Source organism: Carcharodon carcharias, chromosome 1 (assembly GCF_017639515.1).
Source record: "Carcharodon carcharias isolate sCarCar2 chromosome 1, sCarCar2.pri, whole genome shotgun sequence".
In the NCBI taxonomy this organism is placed as follows: domain Eukaryota; kingdom Metazoa; phylum Chordata; class Chondrichthyes; order Lamniformes; family Lamnidae; genus Carcharodon; species Carcharodon carcharias.
In genome coordinates this window covers 151,601,112-151,622,895 of record NC_054467.1, presented here as the reverse complement: position 1 = coordinate 151,622,895, position 21,784 = coordinate 151,601,112, and the positions used below count along the sequence as shown (strand labels likewise).

The window sequence follows — 21,784 nt, the reverse complement described above, 5'->3', positions numbered from 1 at the left end:
AATAGCAAATATAACCCCTCTATTCAAGAAGGAAGGGAGGCAGACAGCCGGGAACCATAGGCCAGTTAGCTTGGTGTCTGTTGTAGGGAAAGTGTTACATTGATCATTAAGGAGGTTATAGCTGGTCACAGAGAGAAACTCAAGGTAATCGGGAAGAATCAGCATGGTTTTGTGAAAGGGAAATCATGTTTAACAAATTTATTGGAGTTCTTTGAAGGAGTAACATGTGCTGATGATAAAGGGGAGCCTGTAGATTTGCTGTATTTGGATCTCCAGAAGGCATTTGATAAGGTGCCACATCAAAGGTTATTACGGAAAATAAAAGTTCATGATTTAGGAGATAACATATTAGCATGTATAGAAGATTGACAGCTGGCAAAAAACGGAGCGCATAAATGGTTTTTTGTATGATTGGTAGGATGTAACGAGTGAAGTCCTGCAGGATCTGTGCTGGGGCCTCAACTTTTTACAATTTATATCAGTGACTTAGGTGAGGGAGTGAAAGCATGGTAGCTAAATTTGCAGATGGCACAAAGTATGTTGCGAAGAGGATATAAGGAGGTTACAGATGAATATAGATAGGTTAAGTGAGTGGACAGAAATCTGGCAGATGGAGTATAATGTAGGAAAATGGGAAGTTGGCAGGAAGAATAAAAAAACCGAGTATTACTTAAAGGAGAACAGCTGCAGAATTGCAAGGTGCAAAGGAGTCTAGTTGTTCTAGTGCATTAGTCGCAGAATGTTAGTATGCAGTTACTGCAAGTAATTAAGAAGGCTTACAAAATGCTATCTTTTATTATGAGAGGAATTGAACATAAAAGTAAGGATGTTATGCTGCTTCACCTGTACAGGGCATTGGTGAGACCACATCATGAATATTGTGTTTGTTTTGGTCTCCTTATTTAAGGAAAGATGTAAATGCTTTGGGAGACAGTTCAGAGGAGATTTACTAGATTGATACCTGGAATGAGTGGGTTGTCTTAGGAAAGGTTAGGAAAGTAAGATCCTGAATGGTTTTGACAAGGTGGACATGGAAAGGATGTTTACTCTTGTGGGTGAGTCCAGCACTAGGGGGCACTGTTTTAAAATTAGGGATCACCCTTTTAGGACAGAGATGAGGAGAATTTTTTTCTGAGGGTTGTGTCACTTTGGAACTCTCTGCCTCAGAAGGTGGTGGAGGTGGGTCCATTGAATATCTTAAAGGCGGAGGTAGATAGATTCTTGTTAGGCAAGGGAATCAAAAGTTATTGGGGTAGATGGGAATGTGGAATTCAAAACGCAAACAAATTAACCATGATCTTATTGAATGATGGAGCAGGCTCAAGGAGCTTAATGGCCTATTATTTTGTATGTTTGTATGTCCACTATCCTTTCTACCCTCTTTTAGCTTGTCAATTAAGAATCTATCTAATCCAGCCTTAAAAGTATTCAACGACTCGGTCTCCTCCACTCTTTGAGGAAGAGGGTTCCACAGACTCATGACCCTCAGAGAAAAAATTCTTCCTATCTCCATCTTAAATGGGAGACCCCTTATTTTAAACTGTACCCCTTAGCCCTAATCTCTCCTACTGGAGGAAGCATTCTTTCAGCATCCACCCTGTCAAGTTTCCCCCCCCAGGATTTTAGCAACTGTAAATTTGATCCCATCTTCCAAGCCATTGATATAGATTGTAAATAGTTGAAGCCCCAGCACTTATCCCTGTGGCATTTCACTCATTACATCTTGCCAACCTGAAAATGACCTATTTATGCCTCCTCTCTGTTTCCTGTTAGATAGCTATCCTCTATATGAACATATGTATGAACCTACAAAATAGGAGCAGAAGTAGGCTTTTCAGCCCCTCGAGCCTGCTCTGCCATTCAATAAGATCATGGCTGATCTGTTTGTGCTTCGAATTCCACATTCCTATCTACACCCAATAATCTTAGATTCTTGTTAGGCAAGGGAAGTAATTAACTCCGCCTTAAAAATATTCAATAACTCCGCTTCCACTGTCTTCTGATGCAGAGAGCTCCAAAGTCTCTCAAACCTCTGAGAGAAAAAATTTCTCCTCATCTCTGCCCGAAAAGGGCAGCCCCTAATTTTAAAACAGTGCCCCCTAGTTCTAGACTCACCCACAAGAGGAAACATCCTTTCTCCATCCACCTTGTCAATACTGTTCAGGATCTTCTATACTTCAATCAAGTCACCCCTCATTCTTCTAAACTCCATGGAAACAAGCCCAGTTTGTCTAAACTTTCCTCATATAACAGCCTGCTCATAAGACCATAAGATATAGGAGCAGAAGTTGGCTATTGGGACCATTGAGTCTGCTCCGCCATTCAATGAGATCATGGCTGATCTGATAATCCTCAACTCCTCTTTCTTGCCTTTTCCCCATAACCCCTGATTCCATTACTGATTAAAAATCTATCCTAGCCTTGAATATACTTAACGACCCAGTATCTATAGCCCTCTGCGGTAAAGAATTCTGCAGATGCACTACCCTCTGAGAGAAGAAATTTATCCTCATCTCTGTCTTAAATGGGCAACTCCTTACTCTGAGATTATGCCTTCTGGTCCTAGACTCTTCCACAAGAGGAAACAACCTCTCAGCATCTACCCTGTCAAGCATCTTATATCCTAAGTATCTTATGTTTCAATAAGGTCGCTTCTTATTCTTCTAAACTCCAATGAGTACAGGCCCAACCGACTCAACCTCTCCTCTAAGTAAATCCCTCCATACCTGGGATTGGCCTAGTGAACTTTCTCTGGACTCCCTCCAAAGCCAGTATCTTTTTCCTTAGACAAGGGGACCAAAACTGTTCACAGTATTCTAGGTGTGGTCTAACTAGTGCCTTGTAGAGTTTTAGTAAGATTCTCCTACTTTTATAAAAACAAAAAAACTGCGGATGCTGGAAATCCAAAACAAAAACAGAATTACCTGGAAAATCTCAGCAGGTCTGGCAGCATCGGCAGAGAAGAAAAGAGTTGACGTTTCGAGTCCTCATGACCCTTCGACAGAACTTGAGTTCGAGTCCAAGAAAGACCTCCTACTTTTATATTCTGTTCCCTTTGAAATAAAGGCCAATTTGCCTTCTCTATTACCTGCTGAACTTGTATGTTAGCTTTTTGGGATTCATGCACGACGACTCTCAAATCCCTCTGTGCTGCATCTCTCTGCAGTTTTTCTCCATTTAAATAATATTCAACTCTATTTTTCTTGCCAAAGTGCATAACCTCACATTTCCCACATTACATTCCATCTGCCATGTTTTTGCTCACTTACTTAACTGTCTGTATCCCTCTGTAGACTCTTTGTCGTCCTCACCACTTGCCTTCCCACCTATTTTTGTGTCATCCGCAAACTTGATGATAGAACATAAGAACTCGGAGCAGGAGTAGGCAATTCAGCCTCTCGAGCCTGTCCCACCATTCAATATGATCATGGCTGACGTCATTTCGGTCTCAACTCCAATTTCCTGCCCTCTCCCCATAACCTTTCAACTCATTGCTAATTAAAAGCTCTCTATCTCCTTAAATTTATTCAGCGTCCCGGCATCCAATGCACTCTGAGGTAGTGAATTCCACAGATTCATGGCCCTTTGAGAAAAGTAATTCCTCTTCATCTCTGATTTCAATCTACCACCCCTTAGTCTAAAACTATGGACTTTTATTCTAGAATGCCCCACAAGGGGTAACATCCATAGTACATTCACTTCGCTCATCCAAGTCATTGATGTATATTGTAAATAATTGTGGCCTCAGCACTGATCCCAGTGGCACTCCACTAGTTACAGGTTGCCATCCTGAAAATGTCCCTATTATCCCAACTCCCTGCCTTCTATTAATTAGCTGATCCTCTACCCATGTTAATATACTACCCCTAACACCATGGGCTCTTACTTTACTCAGTAGCTTTATGTGCGGTGCCTTTTAGAAATCCAAATATATTGCATCTACTGGTTCCCCATTATCTATCCTGCTTGTTACCACCTCAAAGAATTCTAATAAATTTATCAAGCATGATTTCCCCTTCATGAAGCCACGCTGCCTCTGCTTGATTATGTTATGCATTTCTAAATGCTCTGCTATTACATCCTTTATAATAGACTAACATTTTCCTAATGACGGATGTTAAGCTAACTGGCCTATAGTTACCTGTTTTCTTATCTCCCCTTTGTCTCTTCTTTTTGAATAAGAGTGTTACATTGGTAGTTTTCCAACACTTTTTCAGAACTTTTCAAGAATCTAAGGATTCTTGGAAGATTACTACCAGTGCATCCACTATCTGTGTAGCTACTTCCTTTAATATCCTATGATGCAATCCATCAGGTCAAGGGGACTTATCGGTTTTTAGCCCCGTTGGTTTCCCTAGTACTTTTGCTCTAGTGATAGTTATTGTATTTATCTCCTCACCCTCTTTTGTCCCTTGACTATTTAGTATTTTTGGAATGCTGTTTGTGTCTTCTACCATGAAGACAGATGCAAAGTATTTATTCAACTCCTCTGCCATTTCCTGGTTCCCCATTATTATTTAACCAGCCTCATTCTCTAAGGGGCCTATGTTCACTTTGGCCTCTCCCTTCATTTTTACATATTTAAAGATGCTCTTACTGTCTGTTTTTATATTATTTGCTAGTTTACCCTCAAAGTTTGTTTTCTCCTTCTTTATTATATTTTTGGTCATCTTTTGATGGTTTTTAAAACTTTTCCAATCCTCTGGGTTTCCACTAATCTTTGCCACATTGTGCGTTTTTTCTTTCAATTTGATACTATCCTTAACTTCCTTGATTAACCATGATTGGTTTATCTCTTCCTAGAATCCTTCTCCCTCACTGGGATATGTCTTTGTTGTGAGTCATGAACTATTTTCTTAAACATCTGCCATTGTTCATCAACCATCTTTTCTGTTAAACTCTTTTCCCAGTCCACTCCAGCTAACTCTGCCCTTATTCCTTTTGTAATTACCTTTATTTAAGTTTAGCACAGTTGTTTTCGACCCAAGTTTCTCACTCTCAAACTGAATACTAAATTCTACCATGTTATGGTCACTGTTTCCTAGGGGATCTTCTACTCTGAGATCACTTATTAAAATCTCCTCATTACACATTACCAGATCTGAAATAGCCTGATCTCTGGTTGGATCCACAACATATTGTTCTAGGAAACTGTCTCGAATACACTCGATGAATTCTTGCTCGTGGCTACCTCTGCTAATTTGATTTTCCCAATCTACATGATGATTAAAATCAACCACGATTAATGTACTACCTTTTTTACATGCCCTCATTATTTCCTGATTCATTCTCTGTTCTACAGTATAACTACTGTTAGGGGCCCTATAGACGACTCCCACCAGTGTCGTCTTCCCCTTGTTATTTCTTACTTCCACCCATATGGATTCTTCATCTTCCGATCCAAGATCATTTCTTGCTATTGTACTTATTCCATCTCGTATTACAAAGTTACCCCACCACCCTTTCCTTCCTGCCTGTCCTTTCAAAAAGTCACATACCCTTAAATATTTAGTTCCCAGCTTTGATCTCCTTGTAACCATCTCTCCATAATGGCTATAAGATAATCTCTATTTGTGCTGTTAATTCATTTATTTTGTTCCAAAAACTGCATGCGTTTAAGTAAAGACCCTTCAATTTTGCCTTTTTACCACTTTTCCCCTTTTGACCCTATTTGCTGCTGTCATTTATCCAATTAACGAGGCCTTGCAAGCGCATAGCTTAGCTTAGCAATGAAGGATCTAGCACTCTGAGTTGGTGATCTTTTCCTGACAGATGCCGCAGATACATCTGACACAGCAAAGATGGAAACTTTCAACTTTTTCTCCTGCCCCGCATATGTTGTCTATTTCTCACCACTGTAGAGGAGTGCACTGATGATGCAGGCCTGGTAGACTCGCAGTTTGGTATTCCCAGTTCCAGGTATTAATCTAGTGAACCTCCTCTGAACTGCCTCCAATGCATTTACATCCTCCTTTAAATAAGGAGACCAAAACTGCACACAGTATTCGAGGTGTGGTCGCACCAATACCCTGTATAATTGAAGCTTAACATCCTTACTTTGATGTTCAATTCCTCTTGTAATAAAGGCTAGCATCCTATTAGCTGCCTTAACTGCTTGACTTTGGCAGGATTGGAAAAGCCTGCTAGCGGGAGGGGCTGTAAAATTCTGCCCATGTTTACTCTGCCTGATTACATTGAGATGTTCTAAGTGCTCCACTATAACCTCCTCAATAATAGATTCCAGAATTTTCCCTATGATCCTTATCCTACTTATGCTCCATATCTGTCATCTCCTACTCTAATTCATATAACCCTATCAGCATATCCTTTTCCATTCCTTTTTTTTCGTGTTTATCTGGCTTCTTAAATGCATAGACGCTGATCACCTCCACTCCTTTTGTAAGTGCGTTTCATATTCTTGCCGTTTTTTGGGTAAAGACATTTCTCTTGAATTCTTCGGTGTATTTATTGTATTTGGCTAAAATTACATTTACTTATTGGAAAGTAGTTGTGCCACAAGAAGATCCCACTAGCACTCCACCATATTGCTCTTCATTTGATGTCATAAATTAAAGAAGTACATTTATACCAAATACAAAATAATTTGAATGTAACACTAAAAATTATTATTTTTGAAAGCATGGGTTGATCTTTAGATACATTCTAGTTACTTGCTCCAATTTATGAATGTGAACAACCATATATTGACTTCTTAAAAGAAATGGTTTTCTGCTTTTCAGTTGCTGTGCGAACACAATGTACAAAGACATTTGTTTCTGAAAACATTACATCTAATTTTAAACCTGTCAACTTTCTAATATTAACTTGAAGCAGAGTGTGATAAATAGTTTAAAATTGTGAACTTCCAAACAAATTATTGATGGCACGACCATTCCAAAGTTGCAGTTCAACAGATTCCAAAGTATTGAAAGAGGTCTTCATTCAGGTCTTTGGATTGCTGTAATTTATATGATATGTGTGGGGGAATAATTATTTCGAATGTCATACATACTGTCAATGGAATGTATTTTGGAATCTGAGTTTGTTTAAGCACAAGTGATTTTGTTTTATCTTCTAGGCTTGATTTTGAATTGAAAATAATAGAGCTAGTTTATACGTGAAATATTTGAAATAGACTGGGGGAGGCGATGAGGGTGGTCATACTCCATTGCACTTCTATAATTGAATAGAGTAGCTTTTGGGATATTCGTAATGCTGTATCCCTTTTCCACTATTCGGCTCATAAGGAACATAATTCCCAAAGCAACAAAAAACTTAGTGACTGAAGCTGCAAAACACTTCCTTCAATATTGGAATTCCTTTCCTTAACTGTTTTTAAAAATGTTCACCTTCAGGAAGCGGTGACTTAATGGATTGCAAAGTAAGCAGCCAGCTTCAGATTGGACTTAAAACCTCAAGTAGAAAAGGGGATGCTTTGATGTTCTTGATACATTAGCACATTACTGCCAGATTTATGCTGTAGTGGCATAAATATCCAGGAACAGAGCAGAACTCCATTTGCTTTAGAGTGATGCCTCCAATAGCAAGAGCACCATCTGTTCCAAGCTCATAAGCACAGAGTCACAAATACATCTTGGAACCAAGTCCTTAATACTGCAATTTTATCAGCTCCTGAAGGTATTAACTCCTTGCTGGGCTCCAATTAAAGACATTCATATCTGTAAATCTACAAAAGGTCACTCGGCATCCATAAAGAGAAAAAGAGAAAAAATATTCCAATGTGTAACTGTGTAACTACCATCAGAACGGAAGTATACATTGAAAACATTGACGAAACTGAGTATGAGAAGAAACAGGCATTTAACATAAGAGGGAATCCAAAAGTCTTCTATAGGCAAATAAATAGTAAAAGGGTAGTGAAAGGAAGAGAGAAACCAATTAGGGACTGAAAAGTGAACCAAACAACATGAAATCAGAGGGCATGGCTAAGGTACTGAATGAGTAAATTGCACCTGTCTTTACCAAGGAAGAAGATGCCACCAGTCATAGAGAAAGAGGCTTGTTGAGCTAAACATTAATAGATATTAGAAAGACTGGCTATACTTAGAGAAAACTGGATGGGATGCATTCAAGGAACCTAAGGGAAATAAAAATGGTAATTGTAGAGGCAGTGGCCATAATCTTCAATCCTCCTTTGGTATGAGGATGATTCCAAAGGATTGGAGAATTGTAAATGCTGCACCCTAGAGGATGTAAGGTGAAATTCAGCAACTACAGGCCAGTCACTTTAACTCCGTGGTGGTAAAACTATTAGAACAATAATCCAGGTCAAAATTAACAGTCAGATGGACAAGTGTGAATTCATTAAGGAACGCCAGCATGGATTTGTTAAAGGCCAGTCATGTTTAATTACTTTGATTGTTACCTCACTAAAAAATTCAGAGGGGGTTGATTAGGATAATGTGGTTGATGTGCTATGTGGCACATGGATTTAGGATAATGTGGTTGATGTGCTATATGGCACATGGATTTTCGAACAGTTTTTCATAAGGTCACGTATTTGGCTTGTCAGCAAAGTTGAAGCCCATGAAATGGTGGCAACATGGAAATGAAGTTGGCTTCGTGACAGGACAAAGGTATACAGTGGAGTTCTTTAAGGGTTGCCACTAGAAGCACTGCATCTCTTGATCTGCATTAATGACCTAGACTTGGGTGTGCAGGGCACAATTTCAAAATTTGCAGATGACACAAAACTTAGAAGTGTTGTGAACAATGAGAGGGACAATGATTGACTTCAAGAGAACACACAGGCAGGTATGTGGCAGATGAAATTTAATGTGGAGAAGTATGAAGTGATGCATTTTGCTAGCAAGCGTGAGTAAGGCAATGTAAGCTAAAAGGTCCAATTCTAAAAGGGGTGCCGGATCAGAGAGACCTGGATATATGTACACGAATCATTGAAGGTGGCTGGGCAGGTTCAGAAAGTGGTTAATAAGACACATGGGATCCTGGGCTTTATACATAGGGATGTAGAGTACAAAAGTAAGAAGGTTATGATGGACCTTTACAAAACACTGGTTCAGCCTCAACTGGAGTATTGTGCACAACTCTGGGCACTGCCCTTTTGAAAGGATGTGAAGACTTTAGAGAGAGTACAGAAAATATTCACAGGAATGGTTCCAGGGATGAGGGACTTCAGTTAGGTGGATAGACTGGAGAAGCTGGGGTTGTTCTCCTTAGAAAAGAAAAGGAGATTTAATGGAGGTGTTCAAAATCATGAGGGATCTAGACAGAGTAGATAGAGAGAAATTGCTCCCATTGGTGTCCTCCGGTTCAGGACCCACCAATGTAAGGTGATTGGCTGTTTGCCAATGGTGAGTTGAGGACACTTTTTTTATGCAGTAAATGAATAGGATCTGAAATACATTGCCTGAGAGGGTGGTGGAGGCAGATTTAATTGTTGCTTTTAAAAGGAAATTGGATAAGCACCGGAAGAGAGAAAATTTGGAGGCCGACAAGGAAGAGGTGGAGGAGTAGGATTTAGAGTTGCTGTTGCTGAACATAGGCATGATGGGGTTAATGGCCTCCTTCTGTCCTATCGCCAGTCTCTGATCCCATGTCTCTCGCCACATTGATGGTGTCTGACCTGTTTCTTTCAGATTTCTGTAATTTTCTGTTTTTACTTTAGTTGCTCAGTGAGTGCAGGTATTTTACCTCAGTGCTCATTCTTTATTTGCGCTTTAAGAATGAGTGTTGGCAGGCTATTTGATCACAGGAAACATTGCAACTCAGTCCTGTCTTCACCAGATGACCATGTTGGTGGATTCCTTGAGTCCGGTTTATAACGTACCTCATTTCATCTGACCTCAGGCAATTCAGCACAGACCAAGAATTAACCCTGGTATTCCCTTATTTGTATGGCTTGGTTGAATCAACAGGAAGCTACAATTGTGCCTTTAAGGACATAAGGAATGCAAGAGTAGGCTATACGACCCATTAAACTTGTTCCCCATTCAACAAGATCGTGGTTGAACTTCTACATCAACCCAACATTCCTACCGTGTGCCTATATCCCTTGATTCTCTTAGTGGCCAAATATCTCTCAATCTCAACCTTGAACATGCTCATCGAATGAGCATCTCAAACCTCCGGAATTCAGAACTCCCAAGATTCATAACTCTTGGGGTTATGGGGAGAAGGGCAGGGTGGGGGCAGAATGGCACTCGGTGAATTGCTTGTTCATGGAGCTGGTGCAGACACGACGGGCTGAGTAGCCTCCTTCTGTGCTGTAACGTACCAGGGATTCTTTGATTCCGGTCCTATATGACCAACGCCTGAGCCTGTGGCCCTCAGTTCTAGACTCTTCGGCGAGGTGAAAACAGCATCTTAGCATCTACCCTGTCAAGCCTTTTCAGAATTTTATATGCTTCAATGTGATCACCTTTTATTCTTTTAAACTGTAAAGAATATAGGCCCATTCTATCTGATCTCTGCTCATAAGACGCCACTCTCATCCCAGCAATCAATCTAGTGAACCTTTGTTGCACTCCCCTCTAAGGCAAGTGTATTCTTCCTTGTGTACAGAGACCAAAACTCTGCATAGTACTCCGGCTGTGTTCTCAGCAAAGTGCTACGTAATTGCAGCAAGACCTCCTTACCTGGTGCTCCAAACACCTTGCAACAAAGGCGAACATACCATTTGCCTTCCTATTTGCTTGCTGTACTTGCATGATAAGTCTGTTATCCATGTACAAAGACCCCCATATTCCTCTGAATACCAACATTTACCAGTCTCTCACTTTCCAGAAGTATATTCTGCTTTTCTGTTCATAGCAAAGTGGATAATTTCACAATTCTATACATTATACTCCATCTGTCATTTTCTTGTCCACACACTTAAGCTGTCTATATCCCTTTTCATCCTCCTCACTTTCCCACCAAGCTTTGTATTGTCAGCAAACTTTGAAATATTACACTCAGTCCCTTCATCTAACTCATTGATCTAGATTTTGACTAGTCAAGGCGCAAGCACCTATCCTTGTCGAACTCCGCTGGTTACACTTTGCCATTCTGAAAATGACCTCAATGGTTACAGCACAAAAGGCCGTCATTTGGCTCATCATGTGTGTGCTGGCTCTCTGAAGGAACAATTCACTTAATGCCATTCCCCCACCTTCTTCCTGTAGCCTGACACATTCTTCCTTTTCAGATAATAATCCAATTTCTATTGAATGCTTCAATTGAATCTGCCTCCACACTGTTAGGCAGTGCATTCTAGATCCTAATCATTCACTCCGTGAAAATGTTTTTCTTCATGTCACCATTGCTTCTTTTGCCAGTTGCCTTAAATCTGTACATCCTGATTCTTGATCCTTCCACCAATGTTGACAGTTTCTCTCTATCTACTCTGACCAGATCCCTCATGATTTTGAACACCTCTATCAAATCTCCTCTTAGCCTTCTCCTCCAAGGAAAACAGTCCCAACTTCTCTATTCGATCTATGTAACTGAAGACCTCTATTTCTATTCCAGTTTTCTGTCCATTAACCAAATCTACAATCCATATGAATATATTATCTCTAATTCCACAGGCCCTCATCTTGCGTAAGCTGTGAGTCAGTGTGCCATTTTATGTAATTGCTGAATTAACAAAGTATAAATAAAGTAGGCCAGCTGCGAGAGCACCATGTTATATTACATAACTTCTTTAAATAACAGTGATTCCATAAGATAAGCAGGATATAAGACACACCAGATGGGTGAACTTGGCTGGAGTAGCTCTGTATTTTCCAATTATCAGCTAAAAATGATAACATTCTAGAATACAGTACATACAAAACATGTTGAGGCAGATCTTAACCTTCATACCTAGACAGAAAACTAGAAAAATCCTTGGTGTCCTCTACCTCTGAATGGCAGGATTTGAATGCAAACTCTCTAATTTCCCCACCTGGCATATTCCTAATCTTTGCCAAGATTGAGTGTGAAGTGAAGGTACTTTCCCACAAGGTGAAAAATGTCCTATGCTGCCATTGAGCAGCTCTTGGCTGTGAGTTGAAGTGACGTTGCCAGAGCCCTGTGAGCGTTTCATCTGCCAACTCCCTTTAAGGAAGCCATGAGGGAAGGGAAATAACTTTGTAAAAACATTTTTTTTCACAAAGTAGAAACTGGTAGGGCATAAATAACAGTTGCAAAACATACAAAATGTTCTCCATCTTTTGTGTGGAAAAAGTGCAGATATTTAATTTTAACTCTGTTATTTCATTGCAGTGACCCTTCAGCCAAAACTCTGTGGGAGTCCATGCTAAACATGAAACAAAAAGAGGCTGTGATGGAAGTGCGGAGGCACCTAGTGGAGGCAGCTAGCAAGGAGAATCTCCCCATTAAGATGAGCTTAGGTAATGTGCATAACTAATTTACTCTCCCATTTCTTCAGCTGAATAGTTTATTTTGCTTCTCAAAATGGGCACTCACCTATATAGTTGTTTTTATCCCTCACTTATTGATAACTTGTGTTCAAATGGATAACACTTATTTCGAAAAGCTTTCAAAGGGAAATCAGGTTGCTTTTATGACTGTGACATAGGCTTTCACGTTTACCAATTTAAATTTCTCCCGTAATCTTTTTTGTGAAACAAAATTCAAACATTTGGCTGCAAATTGAAGTTTATGTTAGTACTTTTCTGATGAAAAAGTGCATAAATAATTTTCTGTAGTTGCAATACTACATTGAGATGGGCATGTTCTCCTTTCTCAGCTTGTGGGGAAACCTTGATCCCATTACCATGTCATACTGGTAGATTTTGTGAATATTCTTTTCACCCCTCATGCATTCACACATTTCTAATAGACTTTGGTTAATAGTTCAATAATATTACATTAAAAGAACTGTGGTTTTGAAACCTTGAGCAGATTTTAATTGGAACAGTTCCAGTTTTACTGAAGTCCTTCCGTTTGTAACGTACCTTTATGGACACATTTTAATTGGTAATAATTTCACTGTTCTCTTCAGTCTTTGTGAATATCCCAGTAAACCATTTAAAAGAAAAGACCCTATATCTGGCAGCTTGCTTACTGGTCTGATTCTCAGCTAACTTTTTAGCTTCATGAATACACAGTGCCCTCTTCAGGAAACTGGAGACAAAATCCTGAGAGAGAAAAAAATGACAAGTTGTTTGTATATGTGGCAAGGAGGTAATCAAAAGCATGTGTGAGATGCCTATGAATGTTTGTGATTCAATGTACTGCATAGCTTTTGGTGTTCATTGGACGTTCTGTTTCTTCTCATTTTTTTCTGACCCATTAACCTTTATATTACGTCACAGCTGATATGAATAAATATGAAAGCAGTAATAATATGTTGATTTTCCAGAGGTTGTTGAGGTCGTTCAGAGGAAGCCCCTGGGATTGGCCCAACAAGGAGTCTTAATGTCTAGCTCCCACGGTGGCTTCATTTTGACTGTGCTTAGAAAACAAAGAATACATTTTTAAATAATGCATGTAAGAAAAAATTAGCAAAGTTCAGAATATCTTTTTTGCAGTAAAGCTGGCCATATGCTAGCAGCTTGATGGTAAGGGATTTATGAATCACTGTAGAATAGCATTTTCTTATAGAATTTCTCTGCATTTAATGAACGATTACACTTTTGCAGTGTGCTGCTGGTGAGCCTCAGTAGCTCTCTGTTTAGGTTTAAAGCCTACTGCTTATTGATAAATGATGTAATTTTTTTCAACCACACATGGTCAGTTTGCCTGCCAAATTCAATAAAAAGTGTGTTTACTCTTTCTTTGTGACATTGCTGGAATTCTACTGCATTGATTTATTACATGATGTCTTTTGACATTTTTAATGAACATTTGGCACATGCATTTCTTCCATTTTACTAGCACTAGTGTAACTGGGGTATGTGCTGATATGTGATCTTTACATATTTTGGAGCTTTACTTAGGGTTAGACAGGGGTCGGGGAAGCAGCTTTGAGTTCTGAAGTTATCTCTGTTCCATTGTTGTCGTTAGTGAGAATATGTGTTGCCTTGGGTTTATTAAAAATCTATTTTTTATACTTGCGCATTGTAGTAACTCCATCTGCCAAGCATCACTGGCTTTTTTGTGTCAAATCCTTATTTATAAACACGTAGCATAACATATTTGAATTTTTTTTCAATCTGTATGATTGTTATTGATCATGTCAGTCCAAGTATTTAGTTGACAGGAAATATATCAACCATGCATCTGGATACTTTTTACAATTTATTTGAATTTGTAAATATGGTTTTTTACAAAGAAAAATCAAGTCCCTACTTCACTACATTCATAAAAACATTGCTGACATTGGGAGCTGACTACCCTTTTAAGTTATGGAATGAGCTTCTCTGTTGTACAGTGTGGTTATGAGTACCATCCTGTTGAAAACATTTTCTTTTGCAGAGGACCATTGCCTGCGTTTACACTCTCTTCACTAAGTTTTTTTTCCGCCCAGAAACACAGCAAGTAGGTAACATGAGAATATATAACTGTTGAAAAGAAATTTGGTACAGAATAAGTCCAACCAGCTCATTGTGCCAGTCTGATTGCTAGCTCCACTATCAGACAGAGCTGTCTATTCTAATTCTAGATCCCTGTTCTTTTCCTGTACCCATTTTTTTTTAGGTGTTTATTTAATTCCCTTTTGGATGCTGTTATTGGCTCAGCTTCAACAACCACTTGTGGTAAAGTGTTCCAGATTTCAATGATACTTTGCATGAAAGTATTCCCTCTAACTTCTCTTTATGCTTCTGATACTAATTTTCAGTTTATGCAATCTAACTACTAATTCACCAATCAGTAGAAATCATATTTTGTGATTTACTTTCTGAAACCCTACCCCACACTCCACCCACCTAGCATTCTCTATTCTGGGAATACAGCCCTTTGTTTCTTTTTTCTCCTTGTGACTTTATCATTCCACCTCTAGTATATACTTTGTACCTTTCCCCATGGTTCCAATGATTTTTCTATGATTTGAGTGACCAAAACTGCACAGTGTACTTTGAGGCTGAACCAGTGTCTTGTATGTTATGAATGGCTTGTTTTCATATTTAGCGCCTCTAAAAACAAACTCATTTTTACCTATTTTATTCATTTTCCTATTTGAAATTCTGCTTTTGAATTTGTGGCTTGGATTTCGCCGTGTCGGGCTTGACTTGGGAATCCTTGCAAAATGGTGGGTGGGTCCCCATTCTCCGATTCCCGACCTATTCTCCGATTCCCAACCCATTCCCGGGCTGTGCAATTTTTGGGAGTGCCTTTAAAGGATGAGGCGGCTTCCTGTCAGAAGCCCACATTTTCCAATCCCAACCTGGCCAGCTCCATTGTGGAGATAAGTATCTCCTGCTTCTCCACAATTTCAATGGAGTCAGGCCAGGTTTTTAAAGAGTCGTGGTTCACGGCCCCTCGGAGGAGTAATGAGCCCCAGTGTGCATAGAAGGACCTTTTTAAAAGGTAAGTTCAAAAGGCCCCTCCCCCTCATGGCCCCAATGCCAAGTTACGCACCCATGACCTCAGGCCCCTCATGTCCCCTGTGCCAGCATATGGCTTGGCTTAGAGCCCAGACGTCTATTAGAATAATAGTCATACAGACTTGAAACGTTAACTCTGTCTTTCTCTCCACAGATGCTGTCAGACCTGCTGAGTTTTTCCAGCAATTTTTGTTTTTGTTTCAAATTTCCAGCATCTGCAGTATTTTGCTTTTATATTAGAATAACAGAATACTTTCTCCCCAGAGGAAACCTTGATGATTGACAGCTCAGGCTGTCTGATCTCTGCTGTCAGTGTCACAATGTTTGTTTACATAACTCGGGTGCTTTCAAGTGTTTGTGGTTTATGAAACTTCAAAGCGCCTGGATGATTGACACTTATTAGGGGAAAGTGATCAAAGGATTACATTTTCTCAAAGATTGTTTTTACTCATACCACTTTACACTGTTTATTGGTTCTAGAAAGTGGTGGCAAAGTGGTATTGTCACTGGACTAATAATCCAGAGACCTAGGGCAATGCTTTGGAGACCTGGGTTCAATTCCCACCATGGCAGATGGTGAAATTTGAATTCAATAAATATCTGGAATTAAAAGTCTGATGATGACCATGAAACCATTGTCAATTGTCGTAAAAACCCACCTAGTTCACTAATGTCCTTTAGGGAAAGAAATCTGTCATACTTGGTCTGGCCTACATGTGACCCACGGCAATGTGGTTGACTCTTAAAATGCCCTCTGAGCGAGGGAAATTTGGGATGAGCAATAAAAGCTGGCCTAGTCAGTGATTCACACCCCACATCCAACGGATAATAAAAAAAAAAGTAGGTCAGTGAGTATGGAAGTGCCAGAGTCTGGCTTAGGGGGCATGGACTTGAAGGGATGTAACTTGGAATAGGGAGCATGAGGGCCCTGGGGGGGTGAGGAAGGGCAGAACCTGGCAGAGGGGGCATGAGGGGCCTTAAGGGGTTGGTGGAAAGATGGAACCTGGGATAGGGGGCATGAGGGGCCCAAGGGGTTGGGTGGAAGGGCAGAGCTTGTTACAGAAGCATAGAAACTAGGAACAGGAGTAGGCCATTTGGCCCTTTGAGCCTGCTCTGCCATTCGATATGGACCTCTATCTCAACGCCGTATTCCCGCTTTCTCTCCATACCCCTTGATATCCAAAAATTTATCAATTTCTTTCTTGAATATACTCTGACCCTGCTCGTTTCCTGCATCCAGCTTGTCTAGCCCTGTTAGAATATTATACGTTTCAATCAGATCACCTCCCATTTTCCTAATCTCTAGTGAATACGGGCCCAGTTGAACCAATCTCTCCTCTTACAACAGTCCTGCCGTCTCTGCTATCAGCCTAGTGAACTTGCGCTGCACTTCTTCTGAGGCAAGTATATCCTTTCTTAGCTAGGGAGACCAGCACACAATACTCCAGGCGTGGTCTCACCAAGACCTTGTATAACTGCAGTAAGACGTCCTTACTCCTGAACATAAATCATCTTGCAATGAAGGCCAACATACCATTTGCCTTCCTAATTGCTTGCTGTACCTGCCTGTTTACTTTCATTGACTGGTATACAAGGACACCCAGATCCCTTTGAACATCCACATTTCCCAATATGTCACCATTTAAATAATACTCTGCCTTTCTGTTCGTCACACCGAAGCATATAATTTCACATTTATCCACGTTATACTGCATTTTTCGTACGTTTGCCCACACACACAACTTGTCTAAATCGCCCTGAAGCCTTCTTGCATCCTCCTCAAAACTCATAACCCTGCCCAGTTTTGTGTCATCAGCAAACTTGGAAATATTGCATTTGGTTTCCTCATCCAAGTCACTTATATCGTGAATAGCTGGGGCCCAAGCACTGATCCCTGCGGTACATCACTAGTCACTGCCTGCCACCTGGAAAAAGACCCATTTATTCCCACTCTGTTTCCAGTCTCAGCCAATTCTTAATCCATGCCAGTATATTACCCCCGATCCCATGTGCTTTAATTTTGCCCTCTAGCCTCTTATGAGGGGTCTGAGGGGATGGGTGGGGTGCGTGAGGTGGCTTGGATGGGGCATGGGGAGTATGAGTGGGTACAAAGGGTGAGGGCTGATGGCCCTTTGTTTTCTTTCCACTGGGGCACGGCACTGAGACGGGCCTTTAAACAGCCCGTCTTGGAATCCGGCAGCCCTTGTGGGTGCCTCCACACTTTAACGGGTTGGCTGACCTGACTGTAGCTCGCATCTAGCCCCCAGCAATGAAGAATCCTGCCTTGATAGCCACTCTCTCCTGAGGTGGGTGGGCTAAGCTGGGAATTTTCCCTGTACTTGCCTCGAGGATGAAAATCCAGGTCAGGGTGTCTGCATTGATCTCTGAAGGTTGTGATAGTGAATAACATTAGCTTCAAAGGACAATAAAGTTGGACTGGATAAAATGTAGTGAAATTCTTTTTTTCTATTCACTTTCTGGAGTTTAGCAAACTATTTATATTTCAATTTTAGAATCATAGATATTTTACAGCACAGAGAGAGGCCATTTGACCCATTGTGTCTGCGCCAGCCGAAAAATCAGCCACCCAGCCAAATCCCACTTTCCAATTCAGAGTTCTGAAGAAGAGTCATTTGGACTCGAAACGTTAACTCTGTCTTTCTCTCCACAGATGCTATCAGACCTGCTGAGTTTTTCCTGCATTTTTTGTTCTTGTTTATGTTTCAGATTTCCAGTATTTTGCCTTTATCCCACTTTCCAGCATTTGCTCTGTAGCCCCGCAAGTTACGGCACTTGAGGTGCATATCCAGACACCTTTTAAATAAGGTGGAGGATCTCTGCCTTTGCAACTATCCTTTCAGAGAGTGAGTTCCAGACCCTTATTACCCTCTGGGTGAAAAATGCTTTCCTCATTTCCCCTTTTAATTTTTCTACCAGGCACTTTAATTCTAAGCCCCCAAGTCACTTACCTCTTCACAAAGGTAAATCGGCCCTTCCCATCTACTCTACCCACACCGCTCACAATTTTGTACATCTCAATCAAATCTCCCCTCAGTCTCCTCTGTCCCAACCTACCCAATCTTTCCTCATAGCTGCATTTTTCTAGGCCTGGCAACATCCTTGTAAATCTCCTTTATACCTTCTCTAGTGCAATTACACCCTTTCTGTAATGAGGTGACCAGAACTGCATACAATACTCAAGTTGTGGCATAACTAATAATTTATACATCTCCAGCGTAACCTCCCTGCTCTTATACTCTATACCTTGACCAATAAAAGGCAGGATTCCATATGCCTTCCTAACTCCTTGTCGAATTGTCCTGCTACCTCAGAGACCTGATTTGTGGACATTCACTCCAAGCTTCCTCACTTCCCCTCAGTATTCTCCCCTTAATTGTGTATTTCTTTGCCTTGTTTGACCTCCTCAAATGCACCCCGCACTTTTCTGGGTTGAATTCCATTTGCCACTTTTCCGCCCACCTGCCCAGTCTATCGATATCTTCCTGCAGTCTACATCTATCCTCCTTATTATCAACCATGTGGCTAATTTTTGCTGTCTGTAAACTTCTCGATCATGTCCCCTACATTTACATCCAAATCGTTAATATATAGCGCAAAGAGCAAGGGACCTAGTACTGAGCCCTGCAGAACTCTACTGCAAACAGCCTTCCAGTCGCAAAACTACCCATTGTTTCCTGCTACTGAGCCAATTTTGTTTTCAGCTTGCTACATTCCCCTGGATTCCATGGGCTTTCATTTTTTTTTCAGCCAGTCTACCATGTGGGACCTTGTCAAAAGCCTTGCTAAAATCCATGTAGACCACATCAACTGCACTACCCTCATCGATCATCCTTGTTACTTCCTCAAAAAATTCAATCAAGTTGGTTAAACACAATCTTCCCTTAACAAATCTATGCTGACTATCCTTGATTAATTCAAGCCTTTCTACATGACAGTTTCTCCTGTCCCTCTGGATTGATTTCAATAATTTGCCCATTACTGAGCTTAGACACTGGCCTGTAATTATTCAGCTTATCTCTTGCTCCCTTTTTAAACAAAGGTACAACATCAGCATCCTACACTCCTCCAGCACCACATGTGTATCCAGCGAGGATTGGAAAATTATGACCAGACATTCCTCTCTTTCCTCCCTGAATTCTTTTAACAGCCTGGAGGTACATTTCATCCAGCCCTGGTGATTTATCCACTTTCCAGGTTGCTAATCCCATTAATACTTCTCTCCCTATGTTTATTTTTTAATTCATTCACGATATGTGGGCATCACTGGCTAGGCCAGCATTTATTGCCCATCCCTAATTATCACATCCAATACTTCATGCCCTCCTCCTTAACACCCCTCCTCTTTTATGAAGACAAAAAAAGTATTCATGAAGAACCCTATCAACCTCCTCTGCCTCTATATGCTTCTTGGCTTTCTGTAGTATTGAATTTGCGGTGTTGGATGTAAGCTTTCCTTTTCTGCCTTATCTTACTCTGTAAGTTCCTTGACATCCAGGGCACTGTAGATTTGGCCATCCCACCCTATTTCTTTGTGGGAACATGTTTACTCTGAACCCTTTGAATCTTCCCTTTGAATGCCTCCTTCAGGTAGCTGTTTCCAGTCCATTTTTGCTAAATCACTTCTCTTAGTAAAATTGGTCTTGCCCCAATTCAGAACTCTAACTCCTGTTCTATCTTTGTCCTTTTCCATAATTATGTTAAAACTAACTGAATTATGATCACTACCACAAAAAAGCTCTCCCAGTGCCACTCCTTCCACCTGCCCAGCTTCAGTTCCTATAACTAAATCCAGAACTGTGCCCTCTCTTGTTGGACTTGCTACATGCTGGCCATAAAAGTTCTGAATGCACCTCAAGGATTCTGCTCCCTCAATTCCTTTCACACTAAAACTATCTCAGTTAATGTTGGGGTAGTTAAAATCCCCTACTATTACTGCCCTTATGGTTTTGCACTTCTCAGAGAATTGCCTACATATTTACTCTTTTATCTCTTCCTGACTGTTTGTTTGAGGATCTATAGTACACTCCCAGCAATGTACTGTCACTTTTTTTGGCCCTTAGCTCAATCCATATGGCCTTATTTGATGATCCTTCTGACACATCATCCCTCCTCACTGCTGTAATTGTGTCTTTGACCAAAGTTGGCAACCCCCTCCCTTTATGTCCCCCTTTCTATCTCATCTGAAAACCTTGTGACCAGGAAGGTCAAGCTGATGTTCCTATACCACCTCAAGCCGTGTTTTTGTAATAGTAATGGTAGCACACTGCCATGTTTCTACCTGTGTCCTCAGCTCATTTGCTTTATTTGCCATATTCCTTGCATTGAAGTAGATACCCTTGAGCACTGTCAAACTTTTTTTTTATTTTCTAAGCTTTGTTTCCTCTGCCTTCCAGACTCAGCCATTAATTTTCTGCCTTCCATTTTTATTTTTGATTTTGTCCCAACTGAATCTACCCTTGGGGCCCCCATCCCCTGCCAGAGTAATTTAAACTCTCTCTAAGAGCACTAGCAAGAAACTCAGTTCCAGCTGTGTTCAGGTGAACCCATCCGGCCTGTACGGGTTTGATCTCCCCTAGAGCTGGTCCCAAGAATCTAATGCCCTCCCTTCTGCATCAACTTTCCAGCCACACATTCATCTGTCTTATCATCCTATTCCTGCACTCACTTGCACATGTCACTGGGAGTAATCCAGCGCTTACTACTTTTGAGGTCCTGCTTGCTAATTTTCTACATAGCTCCCTATTCTGACTGCAGAACCACATTCCTCTTTCTACCTATGTAGTTGGTTCTGATGGCTCACCCTACCCGTCAGGATGCTCTGCAGCTGTCAGTGACATCCTTGACCCTGGCACCAGGGAGGCAATACACCACCCTGGAATCATGTTTGCTGCCACAGAAATGCCTATCTTCTCCCCTAACTATTGAATCACTTATCACTATGGCCCTCCTAGTCTTCCTTGTACCTCACTGTGCAGCTGAGCCACCTGTGGTGCCATGGACTTGGTTCTGGCTGCACTTCCCAGATGAACCATCACTCTCATCAGTATTCAGAACTGAATACTAGTTGGAAAGCAGGATGCACTCAGAGGACTTTTGTACTTCCTGCTTCGTCCTTTTTGACTGCCTGGTGTCATCCATTCCATCTCCCTGCATACTTTTAAGCTGCAGAGCGATCACATCTATAAACATGCTGTCCACTTAGCTCTCAGCCTCACAGATGCAGTACAGGGAAGCCAGCTGCTGCTCAAGTTACAAAACCCGGAGCTCAAGCTGCTGCAACTGACGACACTTCCTGTACAATGGTT

The 21,784-nt window shown here is 40.9% G+C and overlaps 1 protein-coding gene across 1 annotated transcript in view; it reads left to right on the top strand.

Annotated features, from left to right (window-relative positions):
• Nucleotides 1–21,784, top strand: part of scfd2 (sec1 family domain containing 2) — a 363,585-nt gene that overhangs the window by 51,629 nt on the left and 290,172 nt on the right. The window contains exon 3 of the mRNA XM_041198895.1: nucleotides 12,232–12,359. Coding sequence (XP_041054829.1) covers nucleotides 12,232–12,359 — 128 coding nt within the window. The remainder of the gene's footprint in view (nucleotides 1–12,231; nucleotides 12,360–21,784) is intronic.